We start from the raw sequence: 25,947 nt of genomic DNA, 5'->3' as shown, positions 1-25,947 counted from the left end.
TTGCCGAAAACGAACCACATCACAGCCTACAAAAACTTGCCATCCGACCTGCGGAAGCATATTGAGGGATGTAAACGTTTTATTCCAAGAGAAAGCTTGCAATGAAGTTGTCTGTGCTTTTAGAGCTAGCGATAATGTTGCAATAGTTATGCAGTCAAATGACTTTCTATGGATTTTCCCGCCAAGTTGCCATCGCCTTGTCCACGGCTAACGTTTACACATAGCTAGTTAACTTGGACACTGTTAGTTAGCATGTACAAATGGAGTTACACTAACAGGAATAATGTTAACTTATCTGAAGTCCTTTCAGAAATATGTTTTAGCATGATCTTGCCAAAGAAACAAAATGTAGAAATATTTCTTTTCTAGTAGCGTTAGCTACCCAATATGATTTCGAGTTTGAAAAGAGTTTGCTAGCATGTCAGGTGGAGCTTCACTGACTAGCTAGCTTAACGTTAAACCACCATGATGCACAGCATGCGTTCATTTTCTGAATTCACATTTCTGTCTTTGGTAACGGCATTAGGTTTTGTAAGCGTTGTGGCAATAATACAACGATGCGTTGACAGAAAATGTACTTTTAATACTTAAGTATTTTTAAAAGCAAGTATTTCAGTACTTTGACTTAAGTAATGAAGTTGGGTACTTTGTCCACCTCTGAGTAAGACAAAACACTGTAGTGGTTAGCACTGTCGCCTCACAGCAAGAAGGTTCTGGGTTTGAGCCCAGTGGCCGGCGAGGGCCTTTTTATGTGGAGTTTGCATGTTCTCCCTGTGTCTGCGTGGGTTTTCCCCACAGTCCAAAGACATGCAGTTAGGTTAACGTGGGGCGGCCTTGAGCAAGGTACCTGACCCCTGACTGCTCCCCGGGCGCTCTAGTGTGGCTGCCCACTGCTCTGGGTGTGTGTGCGTGTGTTCACTGCTTCAGATGGGTTAAATGCAGAGGACGAATTTCACTGTGCTTGAAGTGTGCATGTGACAAATAAAGGTTTCTTCTTCTTCTTCTTCTTCTTCTTCTTCTTCTGATATAAGAAGTGTGGAGAAGTGTGGTTAAGGCTTTGGGCTGCTGAGCGGATGGTTATTAGTTCAACTCTCACCACTGCCAAGCTGCCACTTTGGGTTCTTAAGCAAGACCCCTTAAACCTAAACTACTCACTTATGTTTTGGTTCAATTGCAATATATTTTTTTTTTTTTAAGAAAAGAAGAAAAACTTATTTAGTGCATTTAATCAGATCCAGTAACACGTAACACATGCCAATTTAGAACTATTGTGCACGTTAATGTGTTTTTTGAGCCGTAAACGAAATGATATGCCTGTACTGCGATAAAACACATCAATACTGGTGTTAATATCATCGTTTTTTTTTTATTTTTTTTATAAAAATTGGCATCTTCTGGGTTGAAACACAATCTGGTGGTTAAAATGAACCTGAACCTTGCAAGGCCAATGCAGATGTAGAGTTGACCGTTTGGTACTTCTCTACAAGGTGGGCAACCCCACGTCCCCAGCTCCCACCCTTGAGTCGGAGTCTGTGAAACTGCGCTCATTTTCAAATATATCCTGATCAAGACTCACCGAGCAGCTACTGCTTCATACATCCACGTCCCCTCTGCGATACAAGTCCCTGCTGTTTGAGAAAATTATTCAACACCTACTGTCCAATCAGCTTTGAGAATTCAGCAACACTGTGGTGTAATGATGATTGTAATGCAAGTAAAGGCGACTGTAATTGTGCCCTTTGGTGTAACTTTTGGTCCTGAAAAGTCCTTTATATGGTTGTAAGACAAAGAGAAGTGCTTCCCTTCTTCTGTTTACATTCTGGTTAATATCTACCGCATAACCTTCTTTAGCTCCTTAAGTCAGAGTCGCCAGGCATTCACAGGGAAAATCTCTCTCTCTCCCTCTCTCTCTCTCTCTCTCTGTCTCTCTCTCTCTCTGTTGCCAAGGTATTTGTGTGGGGCACATTTACATTCTCTGCTGCATACCGAGGCCAATTTGTTATCCTAACATCCTAACAGGAGCCAATCAGAAGGCAGGAGCCTGTGGCTCAGTGAAGATTTATGGGCTATTTCTCTCCTTGTTCAGCGCACAGATTGAATATTGGGCATGACATACAAACCGAAGCTGCTGTAATTAGAAAACATTTGAGAGCAAACATTTCTGTTTGCGTATTTAGAAAATCAGTGGCTGTGGATTACGAATCCACAGAAGCTGCAGGTATTTCTATAAAAAGGCCACTGAGATGAGCTTATCAAAAGAGCGTTCCTATGAGCTGCTGAGCAGATGCCTTTAAGATTTACCGATTGTGAGTCTGCTGTAAGTTTGGGCTTGGCTAAAGCTTTGTAGCGTTGCAGAAGGTTAAATAGCTCCCTGTAGTACCGGTCCATTATCACTGTAGTCCTGATGCATTATTGATGGCATAAGCTTGTATGTGCATGGATCAGCACATAAAAAGCACTCCACCCCATCACAAGTTATTGTTGTTTTAGGCATCTAAAACATCTATGCAGACAAAATGTATTTTACAAAATATACAGCGTGTATTACCACCCGAGTGTGGGCCTGATTAAATTGGTTTCTCATTACAAGAGGAGAAAGTGGTGCTCCGGAAGCCAGCACCGCATCACGTGTCAGTGGAGTCAGACTGCAAAATATATACGTGTGTGTGTGTGAGAGAGAGAGAGAGAGAGAGAGAGAGAGAGAGAGAAAAAATCTGGACAAATGAAACCCTTAAGGGTAAACAGCCCAGTATTTGAAACTAAGTGGATGTTTGGTGATGAGGGGTTTAGCACCTGTGTCACAACTAATGACTGGCACGATACATTTGGAGAGCTGCATTATTTAACAGGACTTGATGACTGTCTAATACACAGATGCACAGAGAGAGAGAGAGAGAGAGAGAGAGAGAAAGAGAGAGAGAGAGCACATTTGTCTAACTCAGACAGGTCATTAATCAGCCAACTCTGAGGAACGACAGGATGACCTCACCTACATCTCCATCAGGGTCGACAGAGAGAAACAGACACCGAGAGGGAGAGAGAGAGAGAGAGAGAGAGAGAGAGCATCAAGCTCTTCTTCTTCTTCTTCTCTTTTTACATTTACTGCTCCCTTGTGAGTCTTCCCTCCAGCATTATTCCTTTTTTTGAAATTCCCCAGGGTTTTTAAAAACTGCACAACTGCCAAAGCCTTGACACTGACCTCCACTTCCCCTTGTGGTGTCAGCTAACCTTTTTCTGGGTAGACCTGTCCTTTCTTCCTCATTCTCACCACTTCTCCGAGCTGTATGCCAGTTATTCTTTGTCCACTATCTCTTTCGGTCTCATCTTTCCATCCGTCTCTCCTTTAGCTTGTGTTTATCTGGCTTTCAGTCTGCAACTACCGTCGTGCAACAATTCTGTGCGAGTACGGTGGATTAAAACGAGACATTGTACTAGAAATGAAAAGAGAAGGTGATTAGCAACGATATGAGCAAAAGAATTATAAAGTGGTTGTATTAGAAAGATTCGATATCTCTTTTCGTTGTATTTTTCCCTCCAGTAATGGCAGGATGCACCAATCTGGAAGCATATTTACTTACTCCTTTCCCACAAGATCAACATGAATGCCACTAGATTGCTGAAAGATTTTGAGATTTTTAATAGAATTTGTTTCTAATCATTTCGGGGTTCTGTCAGCTCATGTCAAGTATCGCTTCCCTGTCCATTGTGTCCATTAGTAGTGCTTTACCATTTCCCAAAGCATTTTCTGTCAGACTGTGGAGTCAGGTACGTTGCGCTTGTAGATCTACAATTAGGACCAAAAATGCTTAATGCGAGATGTGTTATTCTTCTTGACCATTTAGGAATCGGTTGACTGGAATAGAGTTTGAGGCTAACATACAGTAAATATTGAACTCGTAAGCTTTATGATGAGGTTTTGATTTATGATTTAACAGTCACCTGCTTTGATTTTCTTCTTGCTTTATGTGGCTTATGTTACAGAAACCCTGAATAGCAAGCCATTAAAAAAAAGTGCTATGTCTTATTTTGACATAATATCTCATTATTTTGACTTCATACCTCATTATGTCATTATTTCGACACCTTTATTTTGACTCCTGAAATTAAATTGACAGAATTACATAACTGTCAAAGTGGATATTTTTTTCGAGTTTAATTTGCTGTACAGCAAGAAGGTCCGGGTTCGAGCCCCGTGGCCGGCGAGGGCCTTTCTGTGTGGAGTTTGCATGTTCTCCCCGTGTCCGCGTGGGTTTCCTCCGGGTGCTCCGGTTTCCCCCACAGTCCAAAGACATGCAGGTTAGGTTAACTGGTGACTCTAAATTGACCGTAGGTGTGAATGTGAGTGTGAATGGTTGTCTGTGTCTATGTGTCAGCCCTGTGATGACCTGGCGACTTGTCCAGGGTGTACCCCGCCTTTCACCCGTAGTCAGCTGGGATAGGCTCCAGCTTGCCTGCGACCCTGTTGGACAGGATAAGCGGCTACAGATGATGGATAGATGGATGGATGGATGAATTTGCTGTACCCTGAACATATTTAAACCAGTGACCAATTATTAGATGTATATGTGTGTCAAATAAATTCCAATAAAGCAAACCTGGGAAGCAGCATGTAGAATAAGAATTTAAGGTAGTATTTGGGGCGTGTCACCACAAAACAAGTCCAACTGGTCAAAATATGAAAAGTTGTTGAATTGGATATTCGAAATCTACAGTTAATTATTTTTAAAATAAAGGGTAATTTGTTAAATTTGGTGCAACCAATCCAGAGAAATGAGTGAAAATGTTTAAAGTATCATCACCTTTACAGAAAATTAAGTTTGGAGAAAATCAGCTGTAAAAGTTGTGATGTGGAAATTAATCCACAACACATATATGTTGTTTTACAGTGTAATATTTTGGGGGATGGATACATCATAAATTAAGGACTGTATTTAAAGCACAATTAGAAACATATATATATGTTTATATATATATATATATATATATATATATATATATATATATATATATATAATCGTTATATCTCAGAATGAACTTTTACTATATGGGATTCATTTTGTGGCGACACGCCCTGTTTAAAGGTCCCATGGCATGGTGGTTTGTTGATGCTTTAAACGGACTCGTGGAGGTTTCCGGATGTTATATCCGCAGCCTTTCTCGAAATGAACCCTCGGCACGTAGATATAGCCTCCTGGGAGAAAGCCCCATTTCAGCACTTTTCCCAGTGCGTCGTTTTGCTAATGAGAAGCAGGAGGCGGGGAAGGGTAGAGGGTGGGGGCGGGTCTTATCATTAATATTCATGACATGTAAATGTGTTACCTCTGATTGGCTAACAGCATTGTGACGCTACCTCCAGTGGGTCAGAACAAGTGGATGTGGGTGTCTTACTATGGCGAGAGAGAAGGAACAAACCGCGAAGGGAAAAATACCGCGCGCTGACGTCATTAAGGTGCGACGCGAGGAAATAAAATAAATTCAACAAATGTTTGGGTTTTTACTGAATAAACAAACAAATAAAATGAACGAGTGACTTAAAAAAAAGAATGTGGGTGTCTTTGTAAAAACTGTTTTGATTGGCTATTATAACAGAGCATGCTGCATGCTTTTTGGTTTTGTAGCGCAGAGTACCTGGCTAACTGCAGGAAGCGGTTAGCTGCACAGCTAATGTAGCCATTGCAAGGCTAACGTGGCACCGATTTTAAAACATGGCAAAACGACTTAACAGTTATACACTTACTTGTTCGGTGTTTGTGGCTGATGCGGCAGGGATGCTTGGTACGGACCCAGGCTTCAGTGACAGTTGATGTGCAAAACCTGCCCTGTACTGTCCCAAGTTGTGGAAACATTCCTCAGGAAAATGCTTCCGACAAACATATACCGTCTTAGGTAGACTCGACGGCGTATTATTGGAGTAAATAAAATTAAGCCACTGTGTCTTCAGGGGCTCTCCCGTCAGCAGTAAAAACAGACTCCTTTCTGTGTTGTCACATCCATGTACAGCGCAACTTCCATGTTTGGTGGCAACTTTTGAGTTGGGCGGGCAATTCATACAGTGGGTGGGAATCCAGAGGGGGGCGTGGGGATCATCTCCCTTGCTGACGTAGGCAAGGGAAGAGCTTCTCAACGCGCCGTTTTGACGCGCCATTCTCAAATGTTGGGCATAGTTTGGTTTACACATTATGACATTTCTAGCCACTGGGGTGACTTAAGAAGGTCAGAGGAACTCATTTTAACGTTAAAAAACCTCAGAAAGTGAAAATTTCATGCCATGGGACCTTTAATACATTTCTTCCTCTTGATAGATTATCAAAATAATGAGAAGACTCGAAATAACGAGTTGTTGAGTCAAAATAACAACATCATATCTTAAAATTAGTTATATCAAATTATTACCCGGCTTTATTGAATACTCAATTCTGATTTACAGTGTTCTGCGGTCCCTTATTTCTGAATAACAGACCGTTGCTATGGACCACATCATTAGCGGAAGCAATCGAATGATTTTTAAATCAATATTTTGTGTCAAATTATTGATTTCTTTCGTGAGTAGCAGTGTAATAAGTGGTGTACTGTACAGCGAGCCGGTCATTACAGCAAAATAAACCTCTTCAGGGTGATTCAAGAATCTCTGCTTCATGTCATGGTCCTGCATCACCCACTCTGTCAGGGTTTATCTCGCAATAATCACCAGCTCGCTGTACATTATCCATTACGTAGTGCATAATAATTTGATATAATAATAATCTTTTGAACTAAGCTAGCTATTAAATCAAAATAAAAAGGCTGAAATAGCATAACACTTCCTTTCTTCTTCTTCTTCAAAACTTATAGCTCTGTAAAAGCTTTCGCTAGGGATTCGATAGGGGCGTGAGAATGTGGGGTCACATTTACGGTGCTGCCAAAATTTTATAACTGCTCTTTATTGATAATTAAGACAAAATTCGCAGCATTCAGTATTTTATATCAGTGAGTAGTTATTATTATTATTATTATTATCATCATTATTATTATCATCATTATTAATACAAACATGATATGAAGGGTCTCAATATTTCAAATTAATAATAATAATAATAATAATAATAATAATAATAATAATAATTAATAATAAAAATCATATTATGTGAATGAACCTCACACCTCACTTCACTGTTTGGAAAAGCACTATAACTAATCTGAGCACTATGAGCCAAATTGTATCAGGAATATATTTTTATTGCTCATCGGATTGCTTGAATCCGAACCTCTCTCTCTCTCTCTCTCTCTCTTTTTCTGTCTCCTGTCCCAGCTGGTGTTGACATCTCTTCCCACACTCCTCCCAAACAATGCTCGACATAAATCACTGTCAATTAGCCACGGAGGCAAAAAAAATCAAGCTCTCTAATTTCATTTCACAATTACGACACCTAGTCAACACTCTCACTTTCCCTTGCAAATGGAAATTAAATGAACTTCACAGACAGACATTGAACTAATGGAATAAGTGTCACACAGTAGATTGCACACACGCTCCCTGACACACACATACACACATACATACAGACCGCCTCCAACTCTCTCCCGCCCCAAAATCACCTTAATTAATTTCTCGGCATCACCCCTGTCAGCAGTTAAATGTGTAGCCACAACCCTGTGCGCTGGTAAAAAAAAAAATAGTGTGGCATTTCAAGATGACTCGTTCAACCGCGCGAGTGGCGCCTGGGTGGCGGATAAGTCACTCTGGCACGGAGAAGTGAGAGGAGCAGTGACAGAGAGAGGAGGCCGGGAGGAAGTCGTGTTTTATTTTTGGACAGGCACCTTTACACCCTGTCCATCGTACTGCCCTTCAGTGTGAGACTGATTTCGGATCTGCCTGTTGAGGCTGTTTCAATCTGCTTAACAGGGGAAGCGGGAAGGGGAGGGCGAAGGGACAGAGGGAAAGGAGGGAGAGGGAGATAAATAAGAGGAAAGGGAAGGAGGAAAGGGTGAAATGTATGTGTGTGGCACACTGTCAATTGAAGCTGTGAGAAGAACGGAGCAAAAGACACAAGAAAGCAGGAGATGAATAGAATGAGAGAGTAAGTGCTAGCTTTTTTCCATCAGTGACCCAGACTCCCAGCTCGGCACACGACGACAGCTCAAACACACAATTACCATTCTCCTTCCAGCTCCTTCTCTGTGTGTTTGTGTGTGTGTGTGTGTGTGTGTATGTATGTATATGTGTGTGCGCATGCATGATTATTAATGCCTGAGGTGGCAAAAATTTCAGACACAGCAGTGAGAAATAGCTTTGTTATGTAAAGCCGCATGTGGAATCTCCCACTGCCTCGCTTTCATTATTCCTACTGCATTATTATCATTTATTACCATTCATTAGTGAATTAATCACTATCTTCCCCCTCGTTGGTCAGAATAGAGGACAAAAGCATGCTATCTCTTCCGCTTCTCTTCTCACGCAATGATTTTATACAGGTATTCGTTTTTGGACATTCTATGCGTCGCTGCAAAGAGTGTGTGTGGGGAGCTGCAGGTGCAGCCAGAGATCATTTCTAAGAACACCTGAGTGATCTGGTCGTAGGACTCTGACCCCACTGGGGCTGCGGATGGAAGGATCTGAACCCGTGCTGATGGATTGGTGTGGGAGCGACAAAAATGCTTTGAGCCAGACACACCACACCTCAGCTTTGGAAAATAGGATCATGTTTAGAATATATCGGAATCCATCTTGTGGAAGGTTGTTATGAAGGCTCATGGTGTTTAAGTATTAAGGGGCCGGAGAGGTCTATGTGCCAGAGCCAGGGCAGGACACACCTTCCAGGCAGGCACTCAGATGGCAGGAAAGCTTTCAGCCTCTCACTTTAGCTCCCATCAGAGTCTTAATCGAGGCCGGGGCCTAATGAAACTGACGGACCCAGTGACCCAAGCCTGGCTGATTGCTGCAGATAATATATTTAGAGCGGCCTTCTCCGCTGCTGCTTTCCCCAAGGCACCAGTATCTGAGAGCCTTCATTTACCGAGGTGAAGGCATGGGGTGCTGCTCAGGGTGCTGTAATTAAAGGCTAAATGTTTTTTTTTCAGCACTAAGCTCAAAAAAGCACAAGTTCCATCTATAATCTAATGTAGCGTGCAATCTGCTCGGGAGTGTGTGTTAATGGGAGCGCGGCTTTGTCTGGCCGGGGTACATTGAGCAGCATGGATGTCAGTGATCATTCTGCATGCAGGTGTCACAGATGTTACACATACTACACCATGTTCATTTTCAAGAGGTTATGCTGCTTTGAGAGATCGAGAGGCATCGTTTAAGCGCTTTGTGCACAACTCCTGGGCACCTGCAGGCCTTTACAGCTGCAGTGAGTGTGAATGTGTTTTATGGAATTTGGATGTATTATACAGAAACACAGGTCTAACAAAAGGCTTCATTCAGTGATGTTTCTCTATTTATTATAGCAATATAAAGACGTGTATAAAGAAGTGAATGCACTCACAAATCTTAAGTAGGATGTCTTTATATCGTGAGCGATGATTTTTACACTAATTCTGATTTCCAGAGCGTTCATACACCGTGTGAGAGCTTTTGCGATGGTACATAGAACGCATTCTTCCAGCGTGATCATTACTGAATTATTGCTCTTGACTTCAAGTGTTTGCCACTATATCAGTAAGGGAAAAATCAATCAATTAGATGTCATTTTTGACTGCGCAATTTACTGCAACTTTTGGCAAAACAAAGCTGTTCTGTAACAGCTATATTTATTTTAGTTCCTGCTCAAGATTGGTACCAAGAGTAGCTAATGGCACTTGGCATTGACTTGCAACCACGTGAACAAAATGTCCGCCATGGTGGTGGATATACAAAGCAACTAGGATGGCAGCCGCTGAAAGCGTGTCTGTAAACAATGCTGAATTTCTCAGTATTACCATGATTTGAACGCTCGAGCGAAGATTCGATACAAAGAGAAGATAGATATGTATGGTTTTGACCCATATTATTTTATAAAGTCAGACTTTTCTGAAGATAAGACGCTTCTACCGACCATCGAGTACCCAGATATCGCGTTCTATCTGGTTTGGTTGCCGAAGAATCAAGTCTGACCTTGGATGAAACATAGCCCATTTTCTGAGCGGGTGCCCAGTCTGGATTGTTTCTATCATATAATTTTGCTGGCGCTCCTAGAAGCGAAATGGTAATACACGTGTTAAAATGATAACAGCGACCGAGTGAACCACGACAAGAGGATGCTCATTTTATAGCAAAATTCTAGCAACACGAAATAAAATTCTTCCATGATATTATCGAGAACGCTTTTGAATCTCACCTGAGATAAAAGGATTACTGCAAACATGAGCTGTTTTGGTTTTAGCCTCTGTTAGATCAGCCCTGCCGATGTTGTTCAGCCGTGCTCGTCTCCTCTCCGTACTAAGCCTCAGAGTTTCCTCGCCCTCGTTCCCAATCACGGATGGAATTCTAAAAAATCGGAATGTGCCACGGTCACGAGTACTGTTGTGACCACAACCATATACAGCACAAAGATATGGCATAGCTAAAAGAACGCTTAAAGCAGTGGAAAAACAAAGAGAGTTGCGCACGCGTGACTATGTTTTGTATGGAATGTCGCTTGACCCCGCATTTGTATCTCCACCAACATGGCCGACATCAGGGTTTCTATTTTGCTTTGACGTCACTTGCAAGGCAAGGATATCAAGTCTTTTCTTCGATGAATTCTTAAGAAAAGTCTACGTCAAATTCATGTCATGTTCTTACTGTAAACCACAGATTTATTCACTGCTGTGTTCTCATAATGATGTCTTTGTAAATAGAAAGTGCATGCCCGCTGTGTCTAATTAGCATATAAAAACACCCTGCCAATCCCCATAGGGCAGCCATAGCCTGAAGGTTAGAGAAGCAGACCAAAGGATCGCCGGTTTGATTCCTGGGACCAGCATGAAAAATGTGAGGGGAGTTGAGTGAATGAACAGCACTTTCTCCTCCCTCAATATTCATGACTGAAGTGCCTTTGAGCAAGGCACCTAACTCTGTAACGTAGCTGCCCACCGCTCTGTGTGTGTATGATGATGATGATGCCCTTTATTGTCACTAGTCACATGTACCAGCGAAATTAGCCGTCAACCTGTCCGTACATATACAACATACAATTGACATAGGGTAGACAGGACAGGAAGACAGGGATAAAGATAAAAAGGAAATACAACATGAGGAGAGATAAGGAAAAAAAGAACCCCCCCACCCCCACCCCCACTATGCTCCTGTCAGGAGTACAGTGTGGGAACATTTAAAAAACCTTTGCACAAAGCACACAACAACACAAGTACACTTTAAACACGGGACTTGAGGGGGGGGAATCAGGGGTAAGGGGTAAGGGGGGGGGGACTCCCCTCGCTCGTGTGTGTGTGTGCGCGCTCATTGCTCACTTGTGTGTGCATACATGTGTTCACTGCTTCAGATGGGTTAAATACAGAGGAGGGATTTTGCTGTGCTTGAGTGTACATGTGACAAAAATAAAGGCTTCTTCTTCTTCTTCTTCTCTTAAATGGGCATGAGACTGCAGTGTGTTTATGTGTGTGAGCACAGAAAAACAGAAAGAAAAGTTGAGACAGAAGTAAAAAAATGACCAAACGAAAATTTAAAGCCGGTGGAGCACCGGACTCCAAACATAAGGAAAACATGAGTAGGTACTGCTGCAGGAAGTGAACAACAAACGAATTGTCATATTTAATAGTGTCATTAGTGGATATAAAATAACACAAAAAAGATGCATGGGATGTTCACTTGTTCGATTTGAACTTGTTTGCTGTATCCGGAAAAGGGCGCACATCTCGATATGAATTGAAGTGTTAGTGTCATATTTCTTGATTTTAAAAGACCATGATGCTTTCTAAAATTATGAAAATAATTATTCACCCATTATATATTGGCGAGAGGCGGAGACACTCTGGACAGGTGGCCAGTCTGTCGCAGGGCTTGAAAATAATTATTTTACCAAAAAAAAAAAAAAGATAAATGACAAAAACATCATTGCGATTTAAATCCTATAATATTGTACAATTGTAGAACTGAAGAAAACACATTAAAAATTATTGCGCACAAACATGCAAGTGCTCAAACGTGCATAAGTGTGCTCTTGAGTATGCGTAGATTCTGTTACAGTACCTAAGAACAAATCCCAAATCAGATCGAAACACAGGCGAATGTCAGAATCTTCGTGAAAACTGCATAAGTGGAATTTAAGACACAATTTCTTCATTAGAATGGTTTAATAAAGCCCGAGGTTTGTTTCTGACTGGTTATGCAAAATTCAGTCACACTTGAAACACACTAAATTAAACACGGTCGTGTTTGTTGATGGCATGGTAGTGCTTTCAGAGCAGTGTTTGTGCCGTTTTATTTTTCCAAAGAACACTGGCAAATCAATAAAAACCAATGTTTTTGATCCACTGGGTTGCAAGTGCATTGAAAATGTTCTTACAAAGTTTTTGTTTCATTCTATTTTATCAACAGTCAGTTCATATGAATTGATTTTTGTATTTTTTCTTTTATTTAACTAAACAGGCAATCAAACAAAGAAATCTTAATCCAGGCACATCATTCATGGTGAACATAAGAGCGGCATCACTTCACCAGTTACCAATTGATTTGTTTTTTTTTTTGTCTAACTTTAATTGATTTCTCTTTGGATCAGTTTTTCTTTTGAAAGTGCGGTTAAACAATGCCTTCAGCACTAAATGCTCTCATGCTCAAGAAGAAAGAAAGGACAGAACGGTGTTTATCAGTTTTCTATTTTAAAGTGTGTCTCGATGGAACAAAGATTATTTAGCTCTCTAAAATAGATTTTTTTGGGGGGGATCAGTTCATTATCATTGGCACCCTGTGGCACCACCATCTTCCTCCAAGCTTTATTGTTACTAATGTCCCCATCAGAACACGGTGTGTGTGTGTGTGTGTGTGTGTGTGTGTGTGTGTGTGTGTGTGTGTGTGTGTGTGTGTGTGTGCGCCAAAACCCCAAGAATCCAGAGATAGCTTTTTAAATTCTGACAGAATCTGGATCATATTTGGATCTGGAGATTTTTTGACAATACCATGATTGGAGAGTAACCAGCATGTATTTCATCATATACTGTATGGGTCATAGTTTGAAACTGTCTCTGGATTCTGGCGTATTTTGTGCTGTGTGTGTGTGCTGGACATGCGTAGAGCAAAGCCTCCTGAATTATTGAGTGTTTGTGTTGTATAAGTGACCCTCATTGGGCCAGCAGCAGCCTGCAGCACTGTACGTCCGTGTGCCATATGTCCACAGAGCCGCACTGAGGAGCTTTGGACACCGTATCCTTCACCCCACTGCATCCCTGCAGCACTCTGTGCCCCCCCCCGTCCCCGTCCGTCCACACACACACACACAGATACAGAGAATCAGAAGCTACTCACAAGAGACAATGATGGCAATTCTGACCCTGGGATTGATTTGACCTCTGACTCTCTTTCAGTGTGTCCTCTATTTCCACTCCTTTTATTTCCTCATCACTGAGACTGTAAATGCTTTTTTTTTAACTCAACAATCGGTTCTCTCTCTCTCTCTCTCTCTCTCTCTCTCTCTCTAACAGGCACTTCCTGTTTAAGACGTCATCAGGAACCACGCCACTCTTCAGCAGCTCGTCTCCAGGTTACCCCCTGACATCGGGCACAGTATACTCACCCCCGCCACGGCTTCTACCCAGAAACACCTTCTCCCGAAGCGCCTTCAAACTGAAGAAGCCCTCCAAATATTGCAGCTGGAAATGTGCCGCTGTTACAGCCATCGCAGCCGCAACCCTGCTGGCCATCCTGCTGTCCTACTTCATTGGTAAACAGTCACAGTAACCATGCAGAATAGCTCCATCATAACTCTATCAAGGATTTAAAGCCCCACATGACACACATGCGGTATATAGTATCTTCAACACAGTACAGGGGGTGGCACAGTGGTGTAGTGGTTAGCACTGTCGCCTTACAGCAAGAAGGTCCTGGGTTCGAGCCCAGCGGCCAGCAAGGGCCTTTCTGTGTGGAGTTTGCATGTTCTCCCCGTGTCCGCGTGGGTTTCCTCCGGGTGCTCCGGTTTCCCCCACAGTCCAAAGACATGCAGGTTAGGCTAATTGGTGGTTCTAAATTGACCGTAGGTGTGAATGTGAGTGTGAATGGTTGTTTGTCTCTATGTGTCATCCCTGTGATGACCTGGCGACTTGTCCAGGGTGTACCCCACCTCTCGCTCATAGTCAGCTGGGATAGGCTCCAGCTTGCCTGCGACCCTGTAGAACAGGATAAAGCGGCTACAGATAATGGATGGATGGATGGATGGATGGATGGATGGATGGAACACAGTACAGGTAGCTTCATGTGATTGCAATGTACTGAAATCAGAGATTGTAATCCAAGCCAAATCATTTGGGATTAGCCATTTCAGAATGGTTAGTCATAAATGGTTAGCAGTAACTTTGAGTAGGGTTGGTTTACATGTACAGGTGATGGTTTGAGGTTCGTCTATTTAAATGTACACCTTTAAAAGTATATTTTATCAGAATGCTTGTTATAAAAATCCTGTTAAGGGCTCCCAAGTGGCACAACATAAAATAAAAAAAATAATAATAAAGTGCTCACACTCGTCCACAAGTTTGAATCCCGACAATTCCAAAGCCATCTGTGGCTGAGAGTCTCAGAAGCTCTAGTTTCTGAGAATCTAAGAACCTAAGCTCTCAGGGTGGGAGGGATGGCATTACTGTCTCTTTTCTGTCAATCTCACTGACACTAGAAAATCATGGGCATTTGCAAGTTCATGGATGTGGAAGAGGGTAACTCGCACTTTTATCTGAGTGCATTACTTTGCCTTGTACTGGCATCGCATGACTTGAAAGGAGCACATGTTAACCCTCGTATAATAGGGGTGTTCTTTTTTTTATTTGTTAAAGAGATTCAAATTTCCATTCAAAGTATAGATCAAACATGGCATGAGATAGTGGACAAAGAACAAGCAGCATACAGTATCTTTCATATTACTGTATTATTATTACCTATGCCAACTTTTTTTTTTGTCTTTTCCCAACAGAACTCAAAAAGTAGCAAACAGATTTTGATGAAATCTTGAGGAAAGGGGGGCCATGGGCCAAGGAACAAGTGATTTGGTTTTGCTACAAATTCAGATATATACACTCACCGGCCACTTTAATAGGAACTTGTTCTTGATTCTAAAATTCCTGTTCTTGGCTGGCAGGAGTGGAACCCAATGTGGTCTTCTGCTGTTGCATGCTGAGATGCTTTTCTGCTCACCACAGTTGTAAAGAGTTGCTCTGAGTTACTATATCCTTCCAGGCAGCTCAAACCAATCTGCCCGTTTTCCTCTGACCTCTCTTATCAACAAGGCGTTTGTTTCCACCCACAGAACTGTCGCTCACTCAGTGTTTTTTGTTTTTCGCACCATTCTGTGTAAACTCTAGAGACCGTTGTGTGTGAAAACTCCAGGAGACCATCAGTTGCTGAAATACTCAAACCAGCCCATCTGGTACCAACACCTATGTCACAGTGAAAGTCACAGAGATCACAGTTTTTCTCATTCTGATGTTTGAAGTGAACATTAACTGATGCCGTTGATTTGTATCTGCGTGATTTTATGCATTGTGCTGCTGCCCAGGGACTGGCTGATTAGATAACTGTGAGAATGCAGGCACTTACAGATGTATGCGCGGAGGAAGACAGATTGCAGAAAGTCAACAAAGCCAAATCGAGGGACTGGAATCGGTGTCGGTAAACTAGCAAGGGTAGAGTGATCGGCAAACAACGTAACGTAGAAGAGACAAAGAGCGAGAAAACGAGGAGGAAATAGCAAGGGTCAGAAATCTAAGAAGCAGTCAGAAAGATGCAAGGCTTTGTACGAACTGGATAATCAGGACAATACTTCGCAATGGATGGGTTTGTGAATGGGGCTTATATGGAGGGACGGGTGATTGAGGAAATGAGAGCCAGCTGTGATTCAGTAGGCGGGAGACAGAGGGCGCTGTGTGTTCTGGGAGTTGTCGTCCGGAGTGTCCATGTTTGTAGTTTGCTCAGTCTCAGCGGGTTTACTGACAATAACTGCATGAAACAGCAGGTGGATGGGTGTACCTAATCAACTAGTTGATGAGAGTAAGTGGATCCAGGATCCAGATATGTATGCGGATCCAGGATTTTTTTTTTTTTTGTCTGTTCCAAACGTAACTCAAAAAGTAGTGAATGGATTTTGATGAAATTTTGAGGAAAGGGGGGCCACAGGCCAAGGAACAATTGATTAGACTTTGATGCAAATACGAATATTTAGCTTAGTCGTAGTAGTATACACATTTGTGTAATGAGAACATTACTGTTGCTCAACTACAGGCTTCACAGTCATGATTATGTATGTTGTGGATCATGATTCAGGTTAGTGCGCCACATATAAAAAGTGTGAGAGTGGGATTTTTATGTCCAAGTGATAGACTCAGTGCCTGAAGAAATGCGCAGGACAGATGGGGTTGGCAGATGTGAGTCATGAGTCCACAGGACTGATATGGAAAATGAAAACTGCCAAGATGCACGCAGGGGTGTAGCAGTCTGATGATTTGGATTTATGCATCAATATAAAAAGCAACGACTGAAATGAATAGATGTAGCAGTCATAAATAGATCATTATAAACAAAAAACATCTGGCGTATAAAAAATGAATTCATATTTTTAAACAGATGTACGGTATAGATCATTTAATCGACTAGCACAGGTGAGCCTTTCGCAATAGTCCATCTCAGACAATGCTTCAGTATGCGTTCGTGTTTGCACGATTAATTTAAATGCTTCCTGCTCATTATTTGATATGTCTGATGAGGAATAGGAATTTTCTCTTGCTGATTCCCAGCAACCTGCCTCCGGTAGTAGCCTTGGATAGGCTCCATTAACCAGTGACTCACACATGGCTACTGTATGCTTTATTACAGCGCGAGAATATAGAAAAGGCTACCAGTGCTGTGAAGGGCATCTGTAAGAGCTTAACTGTTTCCTGAAAACCCTCTTTGACCTCTCTGATATGTTTTTATGTTTGAGTTCACCATATGCTTAGAGCTTAGAGAAAAATCATTTTGCTTTGTTTTGAATATTATATCCTTCCAATGCTCAGGTCATGAACATGGGCTTGTGAATATGAATGGAATGAATGAGGCAAAAGGAAAATAATATATAAAAAAGACACCTAATAAATGCCACACTGATGTACTGAGACACAAAAAAAGTGACGACTTGAATGTAAGAGAGATGTTGGTTTTCAATGGTTCCCATGTGAAGCCTCCAGCTGAGCCACGGAGCTAAACCCAATGTCCCTCTTTAAAAGCCCCTCGTGAAAGGCAGATGTGTTACGTAGCCTTGCGTTGCCCTCCCCCTCCCTGGAGACCACGCTCAACAGATGGGCCAGTCAGCAAGTACAGGAATCAGCACAAGCCCCCACCTACTAGATCCCCCTCCCTCCGTCTCTGCTCTCGTATTCAAATATCCGCACATCTTTTCTTTGTCCTTGAGTTGTCCGTGTAATGTTGTGCTGGCTCTACCACCAGTCCCTTAGGCTCCAGCCGCCGCCGCCACCACCACCACCACCACCACCACCCCGCTTTGCTTTACAGAGCCGCCTACCTACCTAGCTGAATGCTGTGGCGGCTTACCTGAAAGGCTCGGTGAACAAATCACACATACCAATGCCTGAGATTTGTCCATCATAGCCAGAGGGAAGCAGGTGGTAGCTTTGTGTTGTGAACAAGAACGAGACTTGTTGGAGCTTCCAGGACAAAAACAAGGGCATTTCTTTTGTGTTGTGTGTCACTTATTTTAAGTCCTATTCAGATTGAACTAGTTTTACATGGCAAGGTGGGGGAATGTAATTATTACCTCTGGGATTTTAGGCAATCTTTTTTCTTTCTTTTGTTTCTTTCTTTCTTTTTCCCCCAGACTGTGTGCGCACACCTCTGGAAAGATCACACCATATTTTCTAACCCCATGTAAGCTACAGTAAATCCCATCGATATTGACATATTGAAAAAGATTCCATTTTATCCTGTCGGAAAATACATTTTGCACTTTTTCTCCTGTATGACACTCCAGGAAGTGCTGGCTTCCGCAAAAGGTAAGCAAGTGTCGAACGAATTTAAAAGGTAGAACAGTAAAATATTGACAGTATTTAAAAGAACGCGTTGGGAAAATGACACTTCCTAGGGTTTTAGGTATATTACTGATTTTCTAGCGCAGATAAATCCTACATATGTGTGCCAAAGTTTGTGGACACCTGATCATCGCATCCATATGTCCTTTCTAAACTTCCCATTCCAGATTTAGGTGGTGTTTACATTAGACCGTATCAGCGGATCATCAGATTAACGTTTTTAAAACGATTCGCGTGCACACAGCAACACCAATACACGATTCGCGTGCACACAGCAACGCCAATACGCGGATACGCTAATCACATGACTAATTAGACGGCACGTAAGTTGAAATGTGTCAGTGCGGCTCAGCGCTTCCTCCTCAGCGGCTGCGCTCCAAATCACTCCGCCCTGAACAGCGAGTGCCCTCTGGAGGGTGCGCACTCCGGCCCTGCGCAGCTCACAGAGCGCACGAGTGAAGCACACGAGCAGTGATTCGGGACTGAGCCGCTGTGTGTGTGATCCTAGTGCATATCGGGCATGCGCAAGTCACTCACCACTTGCAAGTGGAAGGATGGCAAGCCTAAAGACAATCATAACTACACAATGGGCAGTATTTGCATCTTACCATGAACAACATTAAGAATGACAAAGCAAAGCATTATATTCATACTTTTATACTCTTTAATGAAAAACAAAAAGGTGATACAAGGCGGAAACAATAGCAGGAAGTGAAGTCCGCGCCGTTTTTCAGCAGTCGCGTCACATGACCAACGTGGCATGAACAACGCCAGCGAATCAGGAAGGTGGATGTCACAGTGACGTTGTCCAATGACGACGTCAGCTAGAGCTCAGCACTGCGTTTCCTCGTATCTCAATGTTTACACAGCACCGGATCAGATACGAACTGGGTTGAATACGTGGGCCCTGGCGGATTCAAGTTGTTCCGCCTGTGGAGTCGTTTCCCGGCGTTTTACTGTGAACGGACAGTGCATCCACGACGAAAATGAGACGGATACGGTCTAATGTAAACACCACCTTAGTTTTTCCTTTGCTATTATAATAACTGATACTCTTCTGCGAAGGCTTTCCACTAGATTTTGGAGAGTGACCACACCAGCTTTGGACCTCACTTTGTGTACAGGAGCATTGTCATGCTGGAGCAGGTTTGTGCCTCTTACAGGAGTTCCAGTGAAGGGTAATGCTGTAGAATACAAGAACAGTTTTACAATCAGGGTAGACTTTTCAGGTTCACAAAAGTCCAGAAATCAAACCGCAGATCTCTGTGTTTCTCTGCTGCCAAAAATGACCTTTTGAGATAGAAATTAACTGCTCGGAATTTCAGAGCTATTGGTCATATACAGGGCGTGTTACTTGTGGCGAGAATATAGCATGTAGCGTATTTCTAAACTTGACCCGCTTTCTTTTAGTCCACAAGAGTAAGGTATACAAAGTGAAAAACTGTTGAAATGTGTGTGATTTTAAGTACAAATTTTCAAATATCGTGCAGCGACGTTTGTACATGGCGGTAACTGTAATAACAACTGAAATGGCGACGATCCTTGTGGTTTTCCGGAGAGGACACTTTTTGATGAACTTTGATGCACATTTCAACCACATGTGAAGCTCTGCTGCAAATGTGTCTTGTATATGTTTCAAGTCCTGTTTTGTTCTGGTGCAACAACAGAGTATCCTGCTTCAAAAGAGACAAATATTTTCTTAAAAAATCATTTACTACCTCTTCGTATGGTGAGTGTTTTCCGGAGTGGACATTTTTGACAGACAAAGGATCCTGTCGGAGGCACTTAGTTTACAAAAAAATGATGCAACTTCCACTTGAGTATCTTTCTATTGTGAACGAAAGTATACGCCCCAAAGTAAAACCTAGTTAGTGCTAGAAAATGCAATTCTGAATTTAACCAGTAAAATCTAAGTGTAATAATTAAAGTAGAATTCAATTTGACCACAAGGTCAAAACTGAGCTCGCGTTTGGCTCTGACAAACATAAGAGCTTATAAGAGACATTACTGCTGTAGGTAGGGCTGGTGTGTCTCTGTAAAATAAGTTCTAAGAAACCCGAGCATGTATATACTGGACCTGGTTGAAGGAGTTAGTTGGTGTTATTCAAAAAGACAACCATGATTATGAAACAGCCTACAAAGCTATTATATACAATTGCGTGTTTCTAACTTTTTGGCAATTGGAAGGCCCGTGGCACGGTGGTGTAGTGGTTAGCACTGTCGCCTCACAGCAAGAAGGTTCTGGGTTCAAGCCCAGCGGCCAGCGAGGGCCTTTCTGTGCGGAGTTTGCATGTTCTCCCCGTGTCTGCTTGGGTTTCCTCCGGGTGCTCCGGTTTCCCCCACAGTCCAAAGACATGCAGGTTAGGTTAATTGGTGACTCTAAATTGAGCGTAGGTGTGAATGTGAGTGTGAATGGTTGTCTGTGTCTATGTGTCAGCCCTGTGATGACCTGGCGACTTGTCCAGGGTGTACCCCGCCTTTCGCCCGTAGTCAGCTGGGATAGGCTCCAGCTTGCCTGCGACCCTGTACAGGATAAGCGGTTACAGGTAATGGATGGATGGATGGATGGAAGGCCCATGGATGTGATGGTCAGATGTCGACAAACTTTTGGCCATATAGTGACCATGCTATGTTCATATGACGTATTAATGATCAAACGTGACTTGTGCAGCTACAAGCCCTAAAACAAGTGGCTATGATAAAGTACAAAGCAAGCAATGTAATAAATGAGGTGTATGTAGTATACATGGAATTTTTCGTGTTTTCAAGTGGAGACAGATCCATCTGTGTGATTTATACAAAGATGTTATCCCGTGTGAATCAATCATAATTACTACAGACGTCCTCCGGCATCATTATTGAACAGGCATATGTTTGGAAATCTTATCCCATCTGAATAGTACTTTATTTCAACAAAGCTCTTTGAGCTAATTTAGCATGTAGGGCATTTAGATAAACGCCTTTCCCACCAGGAGCTGGATTTAAGAGAATGTCTGTTGCAGATCACTTACTTTGTTGATATAGTAAGCAATTTTACGATGCGTTCAACATGTAGATTTGTTAGGTAGGTTGAATCTTCTCCGCTAAGAACGAGCGACTTTAATTGTAGGCCAACTGAGACTGTCTTTGGTCTTCGGTGACTGTGTGCATGTGGAAGTGAACATGGTGAAATGTGCTGCTGCAGCACTTTGCTCAGTGCAGACACCGAGTGTGGCTCCACTGAGACCGGCCCAGCAATCCTGGCACCAGAGAGATGACAAAAGTGCACTGAGGAGAAGAGGAGAGGACTTTTTTTCCCCATTCTTTGCAGATGCTTAAAAGATCCCGCTTTGCCGTACCTTCTCTACAGGGATGGATTACAATCTTAGGTACTTTGGCAGAAACTACAGTTAAGAAAGAGATGTACAGTATCATATGTGCTCGGAGAAAATCGTAATATATGTGCCTTTCCATATGGCCAATCATGCACATGCATACAGTGAAAAGGGCAAAGAGCAGAACAGACTCAAAGAGACGTTTTCATTCTGAATATATATAAGAGGAATTTATTTAGTTCAAAGAGAATGTGTTGCATGGTGACATAAATAAGTAAATAAATGGTGACCCATAAAGCAAAAGGTGAACGAAAATTCGAAACACATAACTCATTCGGTGCCCTCCTGATCACTCGCTTATCTCTGCATGGAGTGGCTGCCACAGCAGGGAGGCGGTTGCTAGGATACAGGTGAGCGGTCCTGATGCAAACGAAGAGCAGGTCTGTCATCATGTGTTGTGAAGGAGACAAACATTATCCGCATCTGCTCTAAAGCTTGCCTGATTCCTGGGGATCAACCTTGATCAAACAAACAGAGAGAGGGAGAGAGAGGACAGGGACAGATGGAACATGTAATAGCTGTAACGAGGTTTAGGCCCCTTCAGGCTTCCACTCTGATTCGACGTGCTCTCGTCTAGACAGCAGACGGACAGGCAGCAAGGCAAGGATCAATTCACACGCCATACTCATGGATCAGAATGAGTCCAAACACAAACGTGGAAGGCCTAATGTCCAAAAAAACCAACAACATGATCAACAACAAAGGCCAGGGTATGAATCTCAAACACACACACACACACATTCAGGTGCATAATAAATTATCCACCATTGTTACTGCCTGTGTTGCTGTGTTGGTGCCCTTGAGCTGTGTGTGGGTGTGTGTGTGTATGTGTATACAGTGTCACCTCTATGCAAGCTGGGACATTGTGGCTCCTCATACATCAATACAGACAGGCCATGTGGCGAGTGTCATGAAAGCTCTTTCTTTCCTGCCCTGCTTTTTCTTCTCTCTCTCTCTCTCTCTCTCTCTCTCTCTCTCGCACTCCCTGTCTCTATCCTTTCCCCCTATATTTTTAGCATCATCATCACTTTTCTCCACTGCCCACCAATGACTTATCTCGAACTCCGTGAGCACTCGATGTAACTCCATAACCTTCTCACCAGGCTGCTTTTTCTCCTCTATCCATAATGCCATGCACCCAGCTTGGCTGTGTTATTACACCACTTACCCTGTCTGCTCAGTACTGATTAGAGCATGGCACAAGTCCCCAATACCACATAATTTTATAGCATCTTGAGGGAACTAGGACTGTCTTTTTTTTTCCTTTCTTTTTCAATTCAAATCTGAATGCACTTAAAATTTTATTAGCCTATAATTTTTAGAAGAAATATTAGCAGGAGCACCACACTTTTGCAAAAGTGTAATTGTGGCTTCATTTTTAAAGAGATATCACTGGAAAATATGTACATAATTTCATGTGCATTTCTTTTTTAAAGAACACATACAATAAATTAGATATGGCATTATTCAAAGTGTTTTTTCTACATCAAGGAAGAAAAGTGTTTTGGTCAAAAAGCTTCAGAAAAAATTTATATATATATATAAAAGGGCGGCACGGTGGTGTAGTGGTTAGCGCTGTCGCCTCACAGCAAGAAGGTCCGGGTTCGAGCCCCGTGGCCGGTGAGGGCCTTTCTGTGCGGAGTTTGCATGTTCTCTCCGTGTCTGCGTGGGTTTCCTCCGGGTGCTCCGGTTTCCCCCACAGTCCAAAGACATGCAGGTTAGGTTAACTGGTGACTCTAAATTGACCGTAGGTGTGAATGTGAGTGTGAATGGTTGTCTGTGTCTATGTGTCAGCCCTGTGATGACCTGGCGACTTGTCCAGGGTGTACCCCGCCTTTCACCCGTAGTCAGCCGGGATAGGCTCCAGCTTGCCTGCGACCCTGTAGAACAGGATAAAGCGGCTAGAGATAATGAGATGAGATATATATATATATATATATAAAATCAAAGTCCTTCCCGCAACATTCACGGTGCATTTGGCGGTGCCGATCTCTGTTTCGTAGCCCTCGGCCTCTCACCTATATTACATAGCTAGGGTCAGGGGCGTAGCTAGGATTTTTCAAAGGGGGGGGTCACGCACTGACTGGCAGCCTGAGTCCATTATGTAACAAAAAATAATTACCATTGCTAGTTTTAAGTAGCTTAGAAACCGGCTCTTCCATTACTGCTGTTTCTTCCACGTTTTCTTGATGCTGTGTTCTAGAAACGGCACTAAAATTTAGCTTCAAAGTCACAAAATGCAACTTTTTTGGAAAAAAAAATATCATAAATTGCTTACCTCTCTTCATGTCGAAAGAAGGAGGAAAGTTTCGCTTGTTTTGACATGGCGAATTATTAACACAAGAGGAAATACTCGTAATGCGCAACTAAAAAGACTGTAGCTACACTGGCAGCTTGACCGTGCTTTCTAGTGCGATCGTGTTGCGCTTGCACAGAACTGGGTTTTTGCGCCCAAACCACAGGAAGTCCATACAAGGTTATAGAAACCCTAATGAAGCTGAGGTGACAATCTAGTTTAAAAAAAAAATGTTAGAAAAGCACCCACTGCAATTATTCTAATATTCTTATGCGGCTATTGAAAAAAATGTATGGTCCGACAAAGGGGGGGGGGGGGGTCACGGACACCCCAGAGGGTTACAGTGGGGGGCTAGTCCTCTGGTAACAGCGAGAGTTTGACTCCCCACTCGCCTCTTTATTGCAGCGTGTCTTGCCAGATGGCAGTAGGCACCATTTTTATGATAGTCTTTGGTATGACCTGACCATGAGTAGAACTCACGATCTCCTGATCAAGAGGTGGACACTCTAACCACTAGGCCGCTTGCTGGTATATTTATTTATTTTATTTTCTTCCTCAATGTAGAAAAAACACTCTGGATAATGCCACGTCTAATTTTTTGGACTTACAACAAAGGCAATACATCCATGCTCAATTATTTAAGAATGTTTTATATATATATATATATATATATATATATATATATATATATATATATATATATATATATATATATATTCTTAAATAATTGAGCATGGATGTATTGCCTTTGTTGTAAATCTTATGTGACATTTTTTCTAACAGACTTCGAGTGCTTTCACATTTGCGTCTTCTTGATATAGAAATAGCGCTAGCCCAGGGGGCCTTACCTGCTGCTATGGGAAAGGGAAAAAAAGAAGAAGAAAAAAAACCCAACTTGCACAGCACACACTATAACCATAACAACGCTCACGTCAACCTTTCTATATCCAGTAACAGTCAAAAATTTGGTCACACCTACTCACTCATAGGTTTTTCTGTATTTTGACTATTTTCTACATTGTACAACAAATACTGAAGACCTCAGAAATATGAAATAACATATGGAACATATATGGATTTATGTGGTAAACAAAAAAAGGGTTAAAAAGATTGGAGATTTTAGATTCTTTAAAGTACCCACCATTTGTACACTAATAGCGTTATCTTAACCAGCTTCAGGAGGTAGTCACCTGGAACGCTTTTCAATTAACAGGTACCTCGTCAAAAGTTAATTAGTGCAGTTTCTTGCCTTCTTAATGCGTTTGAGGTCAAACAGTAAATAATAATAAAAACACAGTAAATAGCCCTATTCCACAACTGTAGTCATCCATATTATGTCAAGAAACACTCAACTAAGTAAAGAGAAACGACATCCATCATTACTTTAAGACATGAAGTGACTTTTAATTAATAAAAATAAAGAAAAACCGGCGGCACGGTGGTGTACTGGTTAGCGCTGTCGCCTCACAGCAAGAAGGTCCGGGTTCGAGCCCCGTGGCCGGCGAGGGCCTTTCTGTGCGGAGTTTGCATGTTCTCCCCGTGTCCGCGTGGGTTTCCTCCGGGTGCTCCGGTTTCCCCCACAGTCCAAAGACATGCAGGTTAGGTTAACTGGTGACTCTAAATTGACCGTAGGTGTGAATGTGAGTGTGAATGGTTGTCTGTGTCTATGTGTCAGCCCTGTGATGACCTGGCGACTTGTCCAGGGTGTACCCCGCCTTTCGCCCGTAGTCAGCTGGGATAGGCTCCGGCTTGCCTGCGACCCTGTAGAACAGGATAAAGCGGCTAGAGATAATGAGATGAGATGAGAAAGAAAAACCACTGAATTAGAAAGTGTGTCCAAACTTTTGACTGGTACTGTAGGTTAGATCCTTCCATTATCCATAACCACTTATCCTGTGCAGGGTCGCAGGCAAGCTGGAGCCTATCTCAGCTGACTATGGGTGAGAGGCGGGGTACACCCTGGACAAGTCAAACAACAATTCACACCTACGGTCAATTTTGGGCCAGCAATTAGCCTAACCTGGATGTCTTTGGACTGTGGTGGAAACCGGAGCACCCGGAGGAAACCCACGCGGACACGGGGAGAACATGTAAACTCCGCAC

At 42.5% G+C, this 25,947-nt stretch overlaps 1 protein-coding gene across 7 annotated transcripts in view; it reads left to right on the top strand.

Annotated features, from left to right (window-relative positions):
- Nucleotides 1-25,947, top strand: part of tenm2a (teneurin transmembrane protein 2a) — a 466,651-nt gene that overhangs the window by 358,687 nt on the left and 82,017 nt on the right. For all 7 annotated transcript variants that reach the window (XM_060927881.1, XM_060927879.1, XM_060927876.1 and 4 more), the window contains one exon: nucleotides 13,597-13,835. In XM_060927881.1, coding sequence (XP_060783864.1) covers nucleotides 13,597-13,835 — 239 coding nt within the window. The remainder of the gene's footprint in view (nucleotides 1-13,596; nucleotides 13,836-25,947) is intronic.

This window comes from Neoarius graeffei, chromosome 8, assembly GCF_027579695.1.
Source record: "Neoarius graeffei isolate fNeoGra1 chromosome 8, fNeoGra1.pri, whole genome shotgun sequence".
Taxonomy (NCBI): Eukaryota; Metazoa; Chordata; class Actinopteri; order Siluriformes; family Ariidae; genus Neoarius; species Neoarius graeffei.
The sequence above is the reverse complement of the archived record's forward strand: the minus strand, read 5'-3'. Positions and strand labels throughout refer to the sequence as shown.